Source organism: Bombina bombina, chromosome 9 (assembly GCF_027579735.1).
Source record: "Bombina bombina isolate aBomBom1 chromosome 9, aBomBom1.pri, whole genome shotgun sequence".
NCBI classification, from domain to species: Eukaryota; Metazoa; Chordata; class Amphibia; order Anura; family Bombinatoridae; genus Bombina; species Bombina bombina.
Genome location: NC_069507.1, coordinates 30,637,327 through 30,657,256, shown reverse-complemented (window position 1 = coordinate 30,657,256; position 19,930 = coordinate 30,637,327). Strand labels below are relative to the sequence as shown.

The following is a 19,930-nucleotide window of genomic DNA, read 5'->3' as shown; positions in this document are numbered from 1 at the left end:
AGATAGAGCATGTAATTTTAAACAATTCTCCAATTTACTTTTATCACCAATTTTGCTTTGTTCTCTTGGTATTCTTAGTTGAAAGCTTAACCTAGGAGGTTCATATGCTAATTTCTTAGACCTTGAAGCCCACCTCTTTTCAGATTGCATTTTAACAGTTTTTCACCACTAGAGGGTGTTAGTTCACATATTTCATATAGATAACACTGTGCTCCTGCACGTGAAGTTATCTGGGAGCAGGCACTGATTGGCTAAACTGCAAGTCTGTCAAAAGAACTGAAAAAAGGGGCAGTTTGCAGAGGCTTAGATACAAGATAATCACAGAGGTTAAAAGTATATTAATATAACTGTGTTGGTTATGCAAAACTTGGGGATGGGTAATAAAGGGATTATCTCTCTTTTAAAACAATAAAAATTCTGGTGTAGACTGTCCCTTTAAATTAGGCTGTAAGTTTATAACACATTACTCATTATATTCTGGATTTATCGTTATTTATATCTGAATACACTTTGGCCCCAAGTTATCAAGGTCTGTCGGACCTGATCCGACAGTGCGGATCAGGTCCGACAGACCTCGCTGAATACGGCGAGCAATACGCTCGCCGTATTCAGCATTGCACCAGCAGCTCACAAGAGCTGCTGGTGCAACGCCGCCCCCTGCAGACTCGCGGCCAATAGGCCGCCAGCAGGGGGTGTCAATCAACCCGATCGTACTTGATCGGGTTGATTTCCGGCGATGTGAGCAGGCGGGCAGGTTATGGAGCAGCTGCTTCATAACTGCTGTTTCTGGCGAGTCTGAAGACTTGCCAGAAACAGGGGCCATCAAGCTCTATTCGGAGCTTGTTAAATAGAGGCCTTTGCCTTTATATAGCCAGACTTAACTCACTTAAGTGCATAGTTCAGTTTGACATTATCTTTGTATACTATATTATCTATTGAAGGTTGGTTTCCCTTGTTCTATCTAACACACTGGAGGACATATGCAGCGTAGCCTCCCATTATCTCTCGGACTTACATAAGACCATTCTATAGGTACTGACTAAGAGAATTCACCCCCTACAATCCGCTTATTATATCAAGTGTTTAGAGATGTCCTCTTGTGTGTCAAGACGCATGTCGAAACAATCCACCTGTGCAGAGTATTAGATTTGAGAGCTTGTACTATTTCTTTAGGCATATCACTAAAATAATGTAGCTAGAAATATACAGGTTTATAGCACCTCCTATCTGTTTACATGTTGGGGCTACATGCTCGCTTTGCACATTCTTTATTATGCTTATACTACCCTTATAATAAACAGTATTACTTATCAGAAGAGTGTGTGTATTCCCAGACAGGGCTATTTTGCAGCTCTTCATGCTCACACAAGGTATAAAATTTACTTAACCTTCCTGGGCAACTAACTTCCTATACAGGTAACGCTACCATTACACCTTAAGGGTTATCCTATTTTTATTCACTGCATTGTGTAGGCATACTGTCTGCGGCCGAGACGGTTTGCTTCAACCATGTCAGTAATTATAACCAAGCAGTGTACTATAGAGGCACTCACTTGCAGTTAAAGGGACAGTCTACACCAGAATTGTTATTGTTTTAAAAGATAGATAATCCCTTGTTTACCCATTCCCTAGTTTTGTGTAACCAACACGGTTATATTTATATATTTTTTACCTCTGTGATTATCTTGTATCTAAGCCTCTGCAGACTGCCCCTTTATTTGTTCTTTTGACAGACTTGCAGTTTAGCCAATCAGTGAGGGCTCCCAGGTAACTTCACGTGCACGAGCACAGTGTTATCTATATGAAAAACATGAACTAACAGTGGTGAAAAACCTGTTAAAATGCATTCTTAAGAGGCGGCCTTCAAGGTCTAAGAAATTAGCATATGAACCTCCTAAATTAAGCTTTCAACTAAGAATACCAAGAGAACAAAGAAAAATTGGTGATAAAAGTAAATTGGAAAATTGTTTAAAATTACATGCCCTATCTGAATCATGAAAGTTTTTTTTGGACTAGACTGTCCCTTTAACATATTTACGCTAAGGATCCCAACAAACAGATCCAATCTGTCGAGATAACTGTGGGAACCTCTACTACTGACCTGTACCAGGACTTATGACCATTGTCTTTTTATATAAGTAATTGTATTCATGTTGGTGTGTATAGTTATGATGCTACTTAGATCATTTCCTAAACAATTTCAGTCACTAATTTAAACCTAAAGTCTCATGACACTTCTGTATTTACTATAGCTATCTTGAGAGGCTCCGCTCCTCCATTCTTCTCCTCCATACTGAGCGGCTTTTTCCCAATGAACTCCCCCCCCCCCATATACTTTGGCCCAAGAGTGGCCAAGACAAAAGCCAACTCCCCACATCATACCATCACAAGATTAAAGAGCACCCCTTATGTCAACGTGGGGAACATTAGTCACATGATATAGAAAACGGAAGTTCCATTTTAGTTAGTCCGAACCCTCTTTCCACACCATATTAAGGCATAACATTTGTCTTCATCACTGCTTGTTTATTTCATATAGTAGATTCCACTACCTTAATAAAAAAATGAAAATACGGGACATAGCTCTCTACCCTATAGTTGTGCCTCCTAACTCTGGCTAAACACTCTGTACTATTTCCTACAAATACTCCCCCATAAGACAATTAAACTGGTATATGGCGTTACAACCCCTATTCTATCTGATAGTCTTTATATGATAGCACCGTTTTACTTGCTCTGATGCAATTATTGTTTATGGTCAAAATGTTTATGTTTCATTTTCTCACAACTTCAATAAAAATTGTTTTAAAAAAACAAAACAAAAAAAACCCCATTTTAATGGAAATAAGAAATGTTGAGTTTAAAGGGAAATTAAACCCAAAATGTTTATTTTGTGCTTCAGAGCACGCAAATTGAAACTATTTAGTTCTATTTTCTAATTTGCGCTTTTCTCCTGGTATCCTTTGCTGAAAATCATACCTAGGTAGATTTAGGAGCAGCAATGCATCCTGGGAGCTAGCTGATGATTGAAGGCTGCACATATATAGCTCTTCTCATTGGCTCGCCAGATGTGTTCAGCTAGCTCCCAGTAGAACATTGCCACTCCTTAAACAAAGGATATCAAAAGAATTATGCAAATTTGATAATAGAAGCAAATTGGGAAGTTGAAAGGTGTGCTCTATCTAAACTACAAAAAAAAGTGTGTTTTATGTCCCTTTAACATCCCTTTAAGATCTGGGTTTTTATGTTAAAGGGATACTATTCACAAATTTTCTAATTTACTCTCATTACTCCTTTTATCAATTTTTCTTCGTTCTCTTGCCATCTTTGTTTAAAAAGAAGGAATGTAAAGCTTACGAGCCGGCATCCTGGGGTTCAGCACCCTGGATAGCACTTGCTTATTGGTTGCTACTTTTAAGCCACTAATAAGCAAGCATAACCCAGGTTCTCAACCAAAAATGGGCTGGCTCATAAGCTTAACATTCCTGCTTTTTAAATAAAGATAGCAAGAGAATGAAGAAAAATTGCTAACAGGACTAAATTAGAAAATTGCTTAAAATTGCTGCTGTATCTGAATCATGAAAGAAAATACATTGGGTTTAGTGTCCCTTTAGTGTCCCTTTAAGTATCTTTAGCATACTTCAAGAGCTTTAAACTTGCGGGAAGATCCATATGTAAGATCTCCGCCCTCCTGTTTCTCATTCTTCATTGTCTGTCCCAATCTCACAAATAAGTAACAGAAACCACATAAAAACCCACTAAGATACGAACAAACCAGCCCACAATGATCATCCAGCCCCCTTGACAAGCAACATTAGACCCTCATATCCTCAGTGCTCCGGACGTCCAGTCCTTGGTTAGGAATTTAATGTAATGAGCAATATGTCCTGTTAGCTCCATAGCAGTCACCATTTAACACATGAAACGCACGTTATTAATATTCTGTAATAATGATATGAATTTAATGTAATGAGCGATATGTCCTGTTAGCTCTATAGCAGTCACCATATAACACATGAAACGCACGTTATTAATATTCTGTAATAATGATATGAATTTAATGTAATGAGCGATATGTCCTCCTGTTAGCTCCATAGCAGTCACCATATAACACATGAAACGCACGCTATTAATATTCTGTAATAATGATATGAATTTAATGTAATGAGCGATATGTCCTCCTGTTAGCTCCATAGCAGTCACCATATAACACATGAAACGCACGTTATTAATATTCTGTAATAATGATATGAATTTAATGTAATGAGCGATATGTCCTCCTGTTAGCTCTATAGCAGTCACCATATAACACATGAAACGCACGTTATTAATATTCTGTAATAATGATATGAATTTAATGTAATGAGCGATATTTCCTGTTAGCTCTATAGCAGTCACCATATAACACATGAAACGCACGTTATTAATATTCTGTAATAATGATATGAATTTAATGTAATGAGCGATATGTCCTGTTAGCTCTATAGCAGTCACCATATAACACATGAAACGCACGTTATTAATATTCTGTAATAATGATATGAATTTAATGTAATGAGCGATATGTCCTCCTGTTAGCTCCATAGCAGTCACCATATAACACATGAAACGCACGTTATTAATATTCTGTAATAATGATATGAATTTAATGTAATGAGCGATATGTCCTCCTGTTAGCTCCATAGCAGTCACCATATAACACATGAAACGCACGTTATTAATATTCTGTAATAATGATATGAATTTAATGTAATGAGCGATATTTCCTGTTAGCTCAATAGCAGTCACCATTTAACACATGAAACGCACGTTATTAATATTCTGTAATAATGATATGAATTTAATGTAATGAGCGATATGTCCTCCTGTTAGCTCCATAGCAGTCACCATATAACACATGAAACGCACGTTATTAATATTCTGTAATAATGATATGAATTTAATGTAATGAGCGATATGTCCTCCTGTTAGCTCCATAGCAGTCACCATATAACACATGAAACGCACGTTATTAATATTCTGTAATAATGATATGAATTTAATGTAATGAGCGATATGTCCTCCTGTTAGCTCCATAGCAGTCACCATATAACACATGAAACGCACGTTATTAATATTCTGTAATAATGATATGAATTTAATGTAATGAGCGATATGTCCTGTTAGCTCCATAGCAGTCACCATTTAACACATGAAACGCACGTTATTAATATTCTGTAATAATGATATGAATTTAATGTAATGAGCGATATGTCCTCCTGTTAGCTCCATAGCAGTCACCATATAACACATGAAACGCACGTTATTAATATTCTGTAATAATGATATGAATTTAATGTAATGAGCGATATTTCCTGTTAGCTCCATAGCAGTCACCATTTAACACATGAAACGCACGTTATTAATATTCTGTAATAATGATATGAATTTAATGTAATGAGCGATATTTCCTGTTAGCTCCATAGCAGTCACCATATAACACATGAAACGCACGTTATTAATATTCTGTAATAATGATATGAATTTAATGTAATGAGCGATATTTCCTGTTAGCTCAATAGCAGTCACCATTTAACACATGAAACGCACGTTATTAATATTCTGTAATAATGATATGAATTTAATGTAATGAGCAATATGTCCTCCTGTTAGCTCCATAGCAGTCACCATATAACACATGAAACGCACGTTATTAATATTCTGTAATAATGATATGAATTTAATGTAATGAGCAATATGTCCTGTTAGCTCTATAGCAGTCACCATATAACACATGAAACGCACGTTATTAATATTCTGTAATAATGATATGAATTTAATGTAATGAGCGATATGTCCTCCTGTTAGCTCCATAGCAGTCACCATATAACACATGAAACGCACGTTATTAATATTCTGTAATAATGATATGAATTTAATGTAATGAGCGATATGTCCTGTTAGCTCCATAGCAGTCACCATTTAACACATGAAACGCACGTTATTAATATTCTGTAATAATGATATGAATTTAATGTAATGAGCGATATGTCCTCCTGTTAGCTCCATAGCAGTCACCATATAACACATGAAACGCACGTTATTAATATTCTGTAATAATGATATGAATTTAATGTAATGAGCGATATTTCCTGTTAGCTCCATAGCAGTCACCATATAACACATGAAACGCACGTTATTAATATTCTGTAATAATGATATGAATTTAATGTAATGAGCGATATTTCTCCTGTTAGCTCCATAGCAGTCACCATTTAACACATGAAACGCACGTTATTAATATTCTGTAATAATGATATGAATTTAATGTAATGAGCGATATGTCCTCCTGTTAGCTCCATAGCAGTCACCATATAACACATGAAACGCACGTTATTAATATTCTGTAATAATGATATGAATTTAATGTAATGAGCGATATGTCCTCCTGTTAGCTCCATAGCAGTCACCATATAACACATGAAACGTACGTTATTAATATTCTGTAATAATGATATGAATTTAATGTAATGAGCGATATGTCCTCCTGTTAGCTCCATAGCAGTCACCATATAACACATGAAACGCACGTTATTAATATTCTGTAATAATGATATGAATTTAATGTAATGAGCGATATGTCCTCCTGTTAGCTCTATAGCAGTCACCATATAACACATGAAACGCACGTTATTAATATTCTGTAATAATGATATGAATTTAATGTAATGAGCGATATGTCCTCCTGTTAGCTCCATAGCAGTCACCATTTAACACATGAAACGCACGTTATTAATATTCTGTAATAATTATATGAATTTAATGTAATGAGCGATATGTCCTCCTGTTAGCTCAATAGCAGTCACCATTTAACACATGAAACGCACGTTATTAATATTCTGTAATAATGATATGAATTTAATGTAATGAGCGATATGTCCTGTTAGCTCTATAGCAGTCACCATATAACACATGAAACGCACGTTATTAATATTCTGTAATAATGATATGAATTTAATGTAATGAGCGATATGTCCTGTTAGCTCTATAGCAGTCACCATATAACACATGAAACGCACGTTATTAATATTCTGTAATAATGATATGAATTTAATGTAATGAGCGATATGTCCTCCTGTTAGCTCTATAGCAGTCACCATTTAACACATGAAACGCACGTTATTAATATTCTGTAATAATGATATGAATTTAATGTAATGAGCGATATGTCCTCCTGTTAGCTCTATAGCAGTCACCATATAACACATGAAACGCACGTTATTAATATTCTGTAATAATGATATGAATTTAATGTAATGAGCGATATGTCCTCCTGTTAGCTCCATAGCAGTCACCATATAACACATGAAACGCACGTTATTAATATTCTGTAATAATGATATGAATTTAATGTAATGAGCGATATGTCCTCCTGTTAGCTCCATAGCAGTCACCATATAACACATGAAACGTACGTTATTAATATTCTGTAATAATGATATGAATTTAATGTAATGAGCGATATGTCCTGTTAGCTCCATAGCAGTCACCATATAACACATGAAACGCACGTTATTAATATTCTGTAATAATGATATGAATTTAATGTAATGAGCGATATGTCCTCCTGTTAGCTCTATAGCAGTCACCATATAACACATGAAACGCACGTTATTAATATTCTGTAATAATGATATGAATTTAATGTAATGAGCGATATGTCCTGTTAGCTCTATAGCAGTCACCATATAACACATGAAACGCACGTTATTAATATTCTGTAATAATGATATGAATTTAATGTAATGAGCGATATGTCCTCCTGTTAGCTCCATAGCAGTCACCATATAACACATGAAACGCACGTTATTAATATTCTGTAATAATGATATGAATTTAATGTAATGAGCGATATGTCCTCCTGTTAGCTCTATAGCAGTCACCATATAACACATGAAACGCACGTTATTAATATTCTGTAATAATGATATGAATTTAATGTAATGAGCGATATGTCCTGTTAGCTCCATAGCAGTCACCATATAACACATGAAACGCACGTTATTAATATTCTGTAATAATGATATGAATTTAATGTAATGAGCGATATGTCCTCCTGTTAGCTCCATAGCAGTCACCATTTAACACATGAAACGCACGTTATTAATATTCTGTAATAATGATATGAATTTAATGTAATGAGCGATATGTCCTGTTAGCTCCATAGCAGTCACCATATAACACATGAAACGCACGTTATTAATATTCTGTAATAATGATATGAATTTAATGTAATGAGCGATTTGTCCTGTTAGCTCTATAGCAGTCACCATATAACACATGAAACGCACGTTATTAATATTCTGTAATAATGATATGAATTTAATGTAATGAGCGATATGTCCTCCTGTTAGCTCTATAGCAGTCACCATATAACACATGAAACGCACGTTATTAATATTCTGTAATAATGATATGAATTTAATGTAATGAGCGATATGTCTCCTGTTAGCTCTATAGCAGTCACCATATAACACATGAAACGCACGTTATTAATATTCTGTAATAATGATATGAATTTAATGTAATGAGCGATATGTCCTCCTGTTAGCTCCATAGCAGTCACCATATAACACATGAAACGCACGTTATTAATATTCTGTAATAATGATATGAATTTAATGTAATGAGCGATATGTCCTCCTGTTAGCTCCATAGCAGTCACCATATAACACATGAAACGCACGTTATTAATATTCTGTAATAATGATATGAATTTAATGTAATGAGCGATATGTCCTCCTGTTAGCTCAATAACAGTCACCATATAACACATGAAACGCACGTTATTAATATTCTGTAATAATGATATGAATTTAATGTAATGAGCGATATGTCCCCTGTTAGCTCTATAGCAGTCACCATATAACACATGAAACGCACGTTATTAATATTCTGTAATAATGATATGAATTTAATGTAATGAGCGATATGTCCTCCTGTTAGCTCCATAGCAGTCACCATATAACACATGAAACGCACGTTATTAATATTCTGTAATAATTATATGAATTTAATGTAATGAGCGATATGTCCTCCTGTTAGCTCCATAGCAGTCACCATATAACACATGAAACGCACGTTATTAATATTCTGTAATAATGATATGAATTTAATGTAATGAGCGATATGTCCTCCTGTTAGCTCTATAGCAGTCACCATATAACACATGAAACGCACGTTATTAATATTCTGTAATAATGATATGAATTTAATGTAATGAGCGATATGTCCTCCTGTTAGCTCATTAGCAGTCACCATATAACACATGAAACGCACGTTATTAATATTCTGTAATAATGATATGAATTTAATGTAATGAGCGATATGTCCTCCTGTTAGCTCCATAGCAGTCACCATATAACACATGAAACGCACGTTATTAATATTCTGTAATAATGATATGAATTTAATGTAATGAGCGATATGTCCTCCTGTTAGCTCTATAGCAGTCACCATATAACACATGAAACGCACGTTATTAATATTCTGTAATAATGATATGAATTTAATGTAATGAGCGATATGTCCTCCTGTTAGCTCCATAGCAGTCACCATATAACACATGAAACGCACGTTATTAATATTCTGTAATAATGATATGAATTTAATGTAATGAGCGATATGTCCTGTTAGCTCCATAGCAGTCACCATATAACACATGAAACGCACGTTATTAATATTCTGTAATAATGATATGAATTTAATGTAATGAGCGATATGTCCTCCTGTTAGCTCCATAGCAGTCACCATATAACACATGAAACGTACGTTATTAATATTCTGTAATAATTATATGAATTTAATGTAATGAGCGATATGTCCTCCTGTTAGCTCCATAGCAGTCACCATATAACACATGAAACGCACGTTATTAATATTCTGTAATAATGATATGAATTTAATGTAATGAGCGATATGTCCTCCTGTTAGCTCTATAGCAGTCACCATATAACACATGAAACGCACGTTATTAATATTCTGTAATAATGATATGAATTTAATGTAATGAGCGATATGTCCTCCTGTTAGCTCCATAGCAGTCACCATATAACACATGAAACGCACGTTATTAATATTCTGTAATAATGATATGAATTTAATGTAATGAGCGATATGTCCTCCTGTTAGCTCCATAGCAGTCACCATATAACACATGAAACGCACGTTATTAATATTCTGTAATAATGATATGAATTTAATGTAATGAGCGATATGTCCCTGTTAGCTCTATAGCAGTCACCATATAACACATGAAACGCACGTTATTAATATTCTGTAATAATGATATGAATTTAATGTAATGAGCGATATGTCCTCCTGTTAGCTCCATAGCAGTCACCATATAACACATGAAACGCACGTTATTAATATTCTGTAATAATGATATGAATTTAATGTAATGAGCGATATGTCCTCCTGTTAGCTCATTAGCAGTCACCATTTAACACATGAAACGCACGTTATTAATATTCTGTAATAATGATATGAATTTAATGTAATGAGCGATATGTCCTCCTGTTAGCTCCATAGCAGTCACCATATAACACATGAAACGCACGTTATTAATATTCTGTAATAATGATATGAATTTAATGTAATGAGCGATATGTCCTCCTGTTAGCTCCATAGCAGTCACCATATAACACATGAAACGCACGTTATTAATATTCTGTAATAATGATATGAATTTAATGTAATGAGCGATATGTCCTCCTGTTAGCTCTATAGCAGTCACCATATAACACATGAAACGTACGTTATTAATATTCTGTAATAATGATATGAATTTAATGTAATGAGCGATATGTCCTCCTGTTAGCTCCATAGCAGTCACCATATAACACATGAAACGCACGTTATTAATATTCTGTAATAATGATATGAATTTAATGTAATGAGCGATATGTCCTGTTAGCTCATAGCAGTCACCATATAACACATGAAACGCACGTTATTAATATTCTGTAATAATGATATGAATTTAATGTAATGAGCGATATGTCCTCCTGTTAGCTCCATAGCAGTCACCATATAACACATGAAACGCACGTTATTAATATTCTGTAATAATGATATGAATTTAATGTAATGAGCGATATGTCCTGTTAGCTCTATAGCAGTCACCATATAACACATGAAACGCACGTTATTAATATTCTGTAATAATGATATGAATTTAATGTAATGAGCGATATGTCCTCCTGTTAGCTCAATAGCAGTCACCATATAACACATGAAACGTACGTTATTAATATTCTGTAATAATGATATGAATTTAATGTAATGAGCGATATGTCCTCCTGTTAGCTCCATAGCAGTCACCATATAACACATGAAACGCACGTTATTAATATTCTGTAATAATTATATGAATTTAATGTAATGAGCGATATGTCCTCCTGTTAGCTCTATAACAGTCACCATATAACACATGAAACGCACGTTATTAATATTCTGTAATAATGATATGAATTTAATGTAATGAGCGATATGTCCTCCTGTTAGCTCTATAGCAGTCACCATATAACACATGAAACGCACGTTATTAATATTCTGTAATAATGATATGAATTTAATGTAATGAGCGATATTTCCTGTTAGCTCTATAGCAGTCACCATATAACACATGAAACGCACGTTATTAATATTCTGTAATAATGATATGAATTTAATGTAATGAGCGATATGTCCTCCTGTTAGCTCCATAGCAGTCACCATATAACACATGAAACGCACGTTATTAATATTCTGTAATAATGATATGAATTTAATGTAATGAGCGATATGTCCTGTTAGCTCCATAACAGTCACCATATAATACATGAAACGCACGCTATTAATATTCTGTAATAATGATATGAATTTAATGTAATGAGCGATATGTCCTCCTGTTAGCTCTATAGCAGTCACCATATAACACATGAAACGCACGTTATTAATATTCTGTAATAATTATATGAATTTAATGTAATGAGCGATTTGTCCTCCTGTTAGCTCTATAGCAGTCACCATATAACACATGAAACGTACGTTATTAATATTCTGTAATAATGATATGAATTTAATGTAATGAGCGATTTGTCCTCCTGTTAGCTCTATAGCAGTCACCATATAACACATGAAACGTACGTTATTAATATTCTGTAATAATGATATGAATTTAATGTAATGAGCGATATGTCCTGTTAGCTCCATAGCAGTCACCATATAACACATGAAACGCACGTTATTAATTTTCTGTAATAATGATATGAATTTAATGTAATGAGCGATATGTCCTCCTGTTAGCTCTATAGCAGTCACCATATAACACATGAAACGCACGTTATTAATATTCTGTAATAATGATATGAATTTAATGTAATGAGCGATATGTCCTCCTGTTAGCTCTATAGCAGTCACCATATAACACATGAAACGTACGTTATTAATATTCTGTAATAATGATATGAATTTAATGTAATGAGCGATATGTCCTCCTGTTAGCTCTATAGCAGTCACCATATAACACATGAAACGCACGTTATTAATATTCTGTAATAATGATATGAATTTAATGTAATGAGCGATATGTCCTCCTGTTAGCTCCATAGCAGTCACCATATAACACATGAAACGTACGTTATTAATATTCTGTAATAATGATATGAATTTAATGTAATGAGCGATATGTCCTGTTAGCTCCATAGCAGTCACCATTTAACACATGAAACGCACGTTATTAATATTCTGTAATAATGATATGAATTTAATGTAATGAGCGATATGTCCTCCTGTTAGCTCCATAGCAGTCACCATATAACACATGAAACGCACGCTATTAATATTCTGTAATAATGATATGAATTTAATGTAATGAGCGATATGTCCTGTTAGCTCCATAGCAGTCACCATACAACACATAAAACGCACGTTATTAATATTCTGTAATAATGATATGAATTTAATGTAATGAGCGATATGTCCTCCTGTTAGCTCCATAGCAGTCACCATATAACACATGAAACGCACGTTATTAATATTCTGTAATAATGATATGAATTTAATGTAATGAGCGATATGTCCTGTTAGCTCCATAGCAGTCACCATATAACACATGAAACGCACGTTATTAATATTCTGTAATAATGATATGAATTTAATGTAATGAGCAATATGTCCTCCTGTTAGCTCTATAGCAGTCACCATATAACACATGAAACGTACGTTATTAATATTCTGTAATAATGATATGAATTTAATGTAATGAGCGATATGTCCTCCTGTTAGCTCTATAGCAGTCACCATATAACACATGAAACGCACGTTATTAATATTCTGTAATAATGATATGAATTTAATGTAATGAGCGATATGTCCTCCTGTTAGCTCCATAGCAGTCACCATATAACACATGAAACGCACGTTATTAATATTCTGTAATAATGATATGAATTTAATGTAATGAGCGATATGTCCTGTTAGCTCTATAACAGTCACCATATAACACATGAAACGCACGCTATTAATATTCTGTAATAATGATATGAATTTAATGTAATGAGCGATATGTCCTCCTGTTAGCTCTATAACAGTCACCATATAACACATGAAACGTACGTTATTAATATTCTGTAATAATGATATGAATTTAATGTAATGAGCGATATGTCCTGTTAGCTCTATAGCAGTCACCATATAACACATGAAACGCACGCTATTAATATTCTGTAATAATGATATGAATTTAATGTAATGAGCGATATTTCCTGTTAGCTCTATAGCAGTCACCATATAACACATGAAACGCACGCTATTAATATTCTGTAATAATGATATGAATTTAATGTAATGAGCGATATGTCCTCCTGTTAGCTCCATAGCAGTCACCATACAACACATGAAACGCACGTTATTAATATTCTGTAATAATGATATGAATTTAATGTAATGAGCGATATGTCCTCCTGTTAGCTCCATAGCAGTCACCATATAACACATGAAACGCACGTTATTAATATTCTGTAATAATTATATGAATTTAATGTAATGAGCGATATGTCCTCCTGTTAGCTCTATAGCAGTCACCATATAACACATGAAACGTACGTTATTAATATTCTGTAATAATGATATGAATTTAATGTAATGAGCGATATGTCCTCCTGTTAGCTCTATAGCAGTCACCATATAACACATGAAACGTACGTTATTAATATTCTGTAATAATGATATGAATTTAATGTAATGAGCGATATGTCCTCCTGTTAGCTCTATAGCAGTCACCATATAACACATGAAACGCACGTTATTAATATTCTGTAATAATGATATGAATTTAATGTAATGAGCGATATGTCCTCCTGTTAGCTCCATAGCAGTCACCATTTAACACATGAAACGCACGCTATTAATATTCTGTAATAATGATATGAATTTAATGTAATGAGCGATATGTCCTGTTAGCTCCATAGCAGTCACCATATAACACATGAAACGCACGTTATTAATATTCTGTAATAATGATATGAATTTAATGTAATGAGCGATATGTCCTCCTGTTAGCTCTATAGCAGTCACCATATAACACATGAAACGCACGCTATTAATATTCTGTAATAATTATATGAATTTAATGTAATGAGCGATATGTCCTGTTAGCTCCATAGCAGTCACCATTTAACACATGAAACGTACGTTATTAATATTCTGTAATAATGATATGAATTTAATGTAATGAGCGATATGTCCTGTTAGCTCCATAGCAGTCACCATATAACACATGAAACGTACGTTATTAATATTCTGTAATAATGATATGAATTTAATGTAATGAGCGATATGTCCTGTTAGCTCCATAGCAGTCACCATATAACACATGAAACGTACGTTATTAATATTCTGTAATAATGATATGAATTTAATGTAATGAGCGATATGTCCTCCTGTTAGCTCCATAGCAGTCACCATATAACACATGAAACGCACGTTATTAATATTCTGTAATAATGATATGAATTTAATGTAATGAGCGATATTTCCTGTTAGCTCCATAGCAGTCACCATATAACACATGAAACGTACGTTATTAATATTCTGTAATAATGATATGAATTTAATGTAATGAGCGATATGTCCTGTTAGCTCTATAACAGTCACCATATAACACATGAAACGTACGTTATTAATATTCTGTAATAATGATATGAATGATGGGAAATCTCTTTTACAGATGGCAATTATCATCCTGGCTATTCTGCTTTTCCTGGCAGCCATGTTGTTTATCCTCATGAACTGGTACTACCAGACTGTGTAAGTGAGCGGCACATCAGTTCAATGGGAAAATTCTCACAACATGATATCCAGTGGTGGGATTTAGCCGGTTCTCACCGGTTCTTAAGAACCTGTTCCTAAAAGTGCATGATCTAATTCTTTAAACCTAGCTTTAGGCTGTATTACAAGAAGAGTTCTAATTTTTTTACAATGATCTGTATTACCAAATCAAGCACTATTGGTTGTTTAAGGCCAATTACAAAGTAGCACACTGCGCACAATAAAAATCAGTCATTTTTTATGGTAGCCGATGTGTTTAAACCCTGCAAAATGCTTAAAAACATAGGCAAAGTCCTACTCAGCAGCTCCCAAGCAGAATGCATCTAATCAGGAGTGGCAGTTGCACATAGCCACCAATCACAGGTATACCGACTTGGCAGGAACAATGCTTCAGAAAGTTCCTGGTAGGGAAACAAAAAGAGGCGCCAACATAGGGTAATATTGACAAGACAGGCCAATACAAATCACAAAGTAATAGGATGTCCTTTCAGGGTGGCTACTCACAAGTGCGGCGGCACAACCGGAGTGCCTGACAAAGCAGTACGGGACCAACAGAGTCGCCTGTAGGACTCACACCGGATGTCAAAGTTCTGTGCGTCAGGTAACGTAACAGGTCACACCAATCGCAGAGTCAAAACCCCCAAAGGGTAATGTAGGACGCACAGAACTTTGACATCCGGTGTGAGTCCTACGGGCGACTCTGTTGGTCCCGTACCGCTCTGTCAGGCGGTTGTGCCGCTGCGCTTGTGAGTAGCCACCCTGAAGGGACATCCTGTTACTTTGTGATTTGTATTGGCCTGTCTTGTCAATATTACCCTATGTTGGCGCCTCTTTTTGTTTCCCTACCAGGAACTTTCTGACTACCTCCCTCGTTATCAAGAGTGCGGCCTGCTCTCTCCGATTTTTCTTATTAGCCTGCACCAGCGCACCTCCTAGGACTCTGGGGTCCTTTCTACTACCAGTAGGAACAATGCTTGCAGTACTTCAGTAGGACTTTATATATGTGTTTAACACCTTTGTGGTGTTTACACATAAATGGGCTGATTTATCAAGGGCCAAATGGCCCCTGATGCCCCTGTTTCTGCACGAGCCTTCAGGCTCGCCGGAAACAGACGTAAGAAGCAGCGGTCATTAGCTGCCTCTGAGGCTGCGGACATCAATCCGCCTGATTGAGTACGATTGGGTTGACTGACACCCCCTGCTAGCGATTGGCCGCGAATCTGCAGGGGGTGGCATTGCACAAGCAGTTCACCAGAACTGCTTATGCAATGTTAAATGCCGACAGTGTATGTTGTCAGCATTCAGAGATGTCTGTCGGACATGATCCGCTGAGCGGATCATGTCGGACAGACACTTGGTAAATCGGCCCCATAGGGTTAGATTACAAACGGCGCGCGCAAACACCCACGATAAACCCCTTTTCACTTGTGCATAACTGTTAGCGTGCCTTTTCTAAAATAAATGTGTTATTACTTTTATTGTATTACACAAGTCTGGTATAAGTATCATTTCAACATCATCAATAGATCAGTTCCCCTTTTGTATAAAAAAGTTCTCTATTTTTTAGGCACAAGAGGAAATTGAAAGCAATAGTGGCAGGATCAACTGGTGAGTTCTATTTTCATCTGATTATTTTGAAAGTTATTATTCTTCAAATATTTTATGTAATTAGATGTCCAATCAATTACACAGTTGTGATGCCAGGGCAATTGTATGTCAGTGAGACATTTAAAGGGGCATAAGACTCCAAATTGCAACATGAGTTTTGAAAAGAAACATGATTACAATACAAATGTATTAGGAAAAATGCTTCTACTCCTATCTCTACACTGAGATACACACAAAGAGACAGGCACACACACAGACAAACACACAGAGAGAGAGACACACACACTTACAGAGACAAACACACACACACAATGGGGCCTATTTATTATTCCGACATGATCCGATCAGCGGATCATGTCCGACAGACATCGCTGAATATGGAGAGCAATATGCTCTCCGCATTCAGCATTGCTCCAGCAGCTCTTGTGAATTGCTGGTGCAACGCCGCCCCCTGCAGATTCGTGGCCAATCAGCCGCTAGCAGGGGGGGCAATCTACCTGATCGTATTCGATCTGGTTGAATTGCAGCGATGTCTGTCCACCTTCTCAGAGCAAATGGACAGGTTATGGAGCAACGGTCTTTAGACCGCTGCTTCATAACTGGTGTTTCTGGCGAGCCTTCAGGCTTGATAGATAGGCCCTATAATCTTTTCTCAAGAAGACAAATGTTTGTTGTACATACACATGCTACTGTGCACTAGTCTGGAAAGCCCAAGTTGCCTGCATGAAATATAAATCCAAGTTTATATTGAGACATGAATGTAGCCGTCCTATTAATACAGTCAGTTCTCAGGACCCGATTATACAAAGGTCTCTGGGCTTGTGAGACTTCCCCAGAACTATGAAGCCCTATTGGAATTATCTAAAGATATTTTTTACCTTGGCAACATTGTGTCTCAAAAGGGACATTTCCTGCATTTAAATATGCGAAGACTATACATACATTACAATATGGCTCACAAAAAAATTGCTTACAAATCTGAAATTCAAAATGTATGGTTTTTCCTTGTTGTAAAATAACCTCCAATGCATCTGCTACTGGGCTGAACAGGAGCCTTTCATGGGCGTAGGTGGAAGATCTCTGCCAGGTCTTTCATATTCTGTATTTTCCCCTACAGTTCTCACTGTTTTATCTGACACACTGGAAGGTGGCAAAATTGTGTTAAAAGTATGCAAACACTTATTATCCTAATAGAAAAGCACCTACATGTTAAAAACACAGTTTAGGGTTGCCGCCATGTTTTCCTGGACACTTATGAGTTACACATGCTGCAGGGTGTGCAGGGAGGAACATGTATTGTGTTTCTGGACAGCACTATTCATATTCCTCCCGGCACACCCTGCAGCATGTGTAACTTATAAATGTTCTGTATTTTAAAGGGACAGGTGGCAACCCTAACAGTAATCTAATTTGTATTGGCTACAGTATTTCATTTTAATGAGTGTATCCTGCTAACTTCACTTTCACCAGCAAAGTTTCCTCCATTTCTTCCTACAGGAACCAACTTACAATTTGCATATACAGCCTCTTTTTTAGGAATTCACTGAGGGTAATCCCTGTGGGTACCAGCTGGGATTTTTACATCTTATCCAGCAACTTTTAGATAATCAGACCCTTATTTTACTAATTTAATTATATATATTTTGTTGTAGAAACGTTAGGCCACTGATTATTATTAGTATTAATTAAGAGAGTATATAGATTAATATTTATACCGGCACTTTTCTGTTTGGAAATACAATGGTATCAAATTATATAAAATTAAAAATCTGTTAGACGGGAACTTCTTTTTTATTATAACCTTTGTAACCTTCATTTTCTGTTTATTTTGCAGGCAACAGAGGATTTATGGATATTCTTGATATGCCAAATACCAATAAGTACTCATTCGAAGGGTGAGTTTCAAACTACTGTGAGCTGTGCACGAGGACGTGCTAGATGGTAACATTTTCAGCTGTTAACAAAAGTGGGCTATAGGTTTAATAATAGTGGAGGAGGGAAATATAGGCTTTTGGGGTTAATTCTATTCTATTCTTTTGATAATATTCCAATCTTTCTTATTGTTAAACACATATAGTTAGTGATCATCTTATTTTGTTTAGTTCCTGAGCCCTTCTGGGGAACCCAGATGTTATTTCTGGTAACAAGGACAGAGGTGCAGAAACGTACAGTCCTGTTTAGATAATACAGGGTTCTTGGGACCATCGAGGGTTTGGGCAGAGCTGGTTCTTGGTGGTGTAGTGGGTACTGTATCCTCCCCATTCTAATCAGTAAGATCCCAAAGCCTCAATTTGCAGGCAAGCACCTTGTTTACATGTCCAATATTGTGTGCAGACGCAAGGAAGGGGGTTAAGAGGGGACAAGAGGGGGTTAAAAACATAAGGTAGGAGAAGGTTGTAGAACAGGAGCTACCTTGGTTACACTATACCGTGGCTCCAGGACGTAACACGCTTAAGGCTGTCTGGACACGTGTATCTGGTGCGCTGCATACGTTTAGGAGTCGCTACTGAGCGAGGGATCAGCCTCGCCAATCATAGAAATAGCACAACAAAGTAGCAACTCAAGGTGCACAGACTAAATATAAAAACTTAAAGCTTTATTTCTCAAATAAAAAAATATATGCAGCATCAACACATGGCAGTCATGGGGATAAGACTCGTATCCATGTGTTGATGCTGCATATATTTTTTAATTTGAGAAATAAAGCTTCAAGTTTTTATATTTTCCTTTGCACCTTGAGTGGCTACTTTTGTTGTGCTCTTTGTAGAACAAGAGCTACCCTGCACACTTGTTATTTATCTGTGTAGGACTTATTTTTGTATCACCAAATTTCATGGCCAAGAACCAACCCTAGTTTATAGTGCTGCTCTTTAATAATGATTGGAGGGTATTTAACCAACCCCAGAGCTGCCTATTACTGTGTCCTAAACATGACTGGACTACCAAAGACATTTCCAGTTTCCACCTC

General features: G+C 35.7%; 1 protein-coding gene across 1 annotated transcript in view; it reads left to right on the top strand.

The window, feature by feature from the left end:
* The window catches only part of CDH23 (cadherin related 23), a 1,210,211-nt gene that overhangs the window by 1,173,906 nt on the left and 16,375 nt on the right, over positions 1-19,930 (top strand). Inside the window, exons 62-64 of the mRNA XM_053692025.1 lie at positions 15,254-15,333; positions 16,922-16,962; positions 18,797-18,857. Of these exons, the coding sequence (XP_053548000.1) occupies positions 15,254-15,333; positions 16,922-16,962; positions 18,797-18,857 (182 nt within the window). The remainder of the gene's footprint in view (positions 1-15,253; positions 15,334-16,921; positions 16,963-18,796; positions 18,858-19,930) is intronic.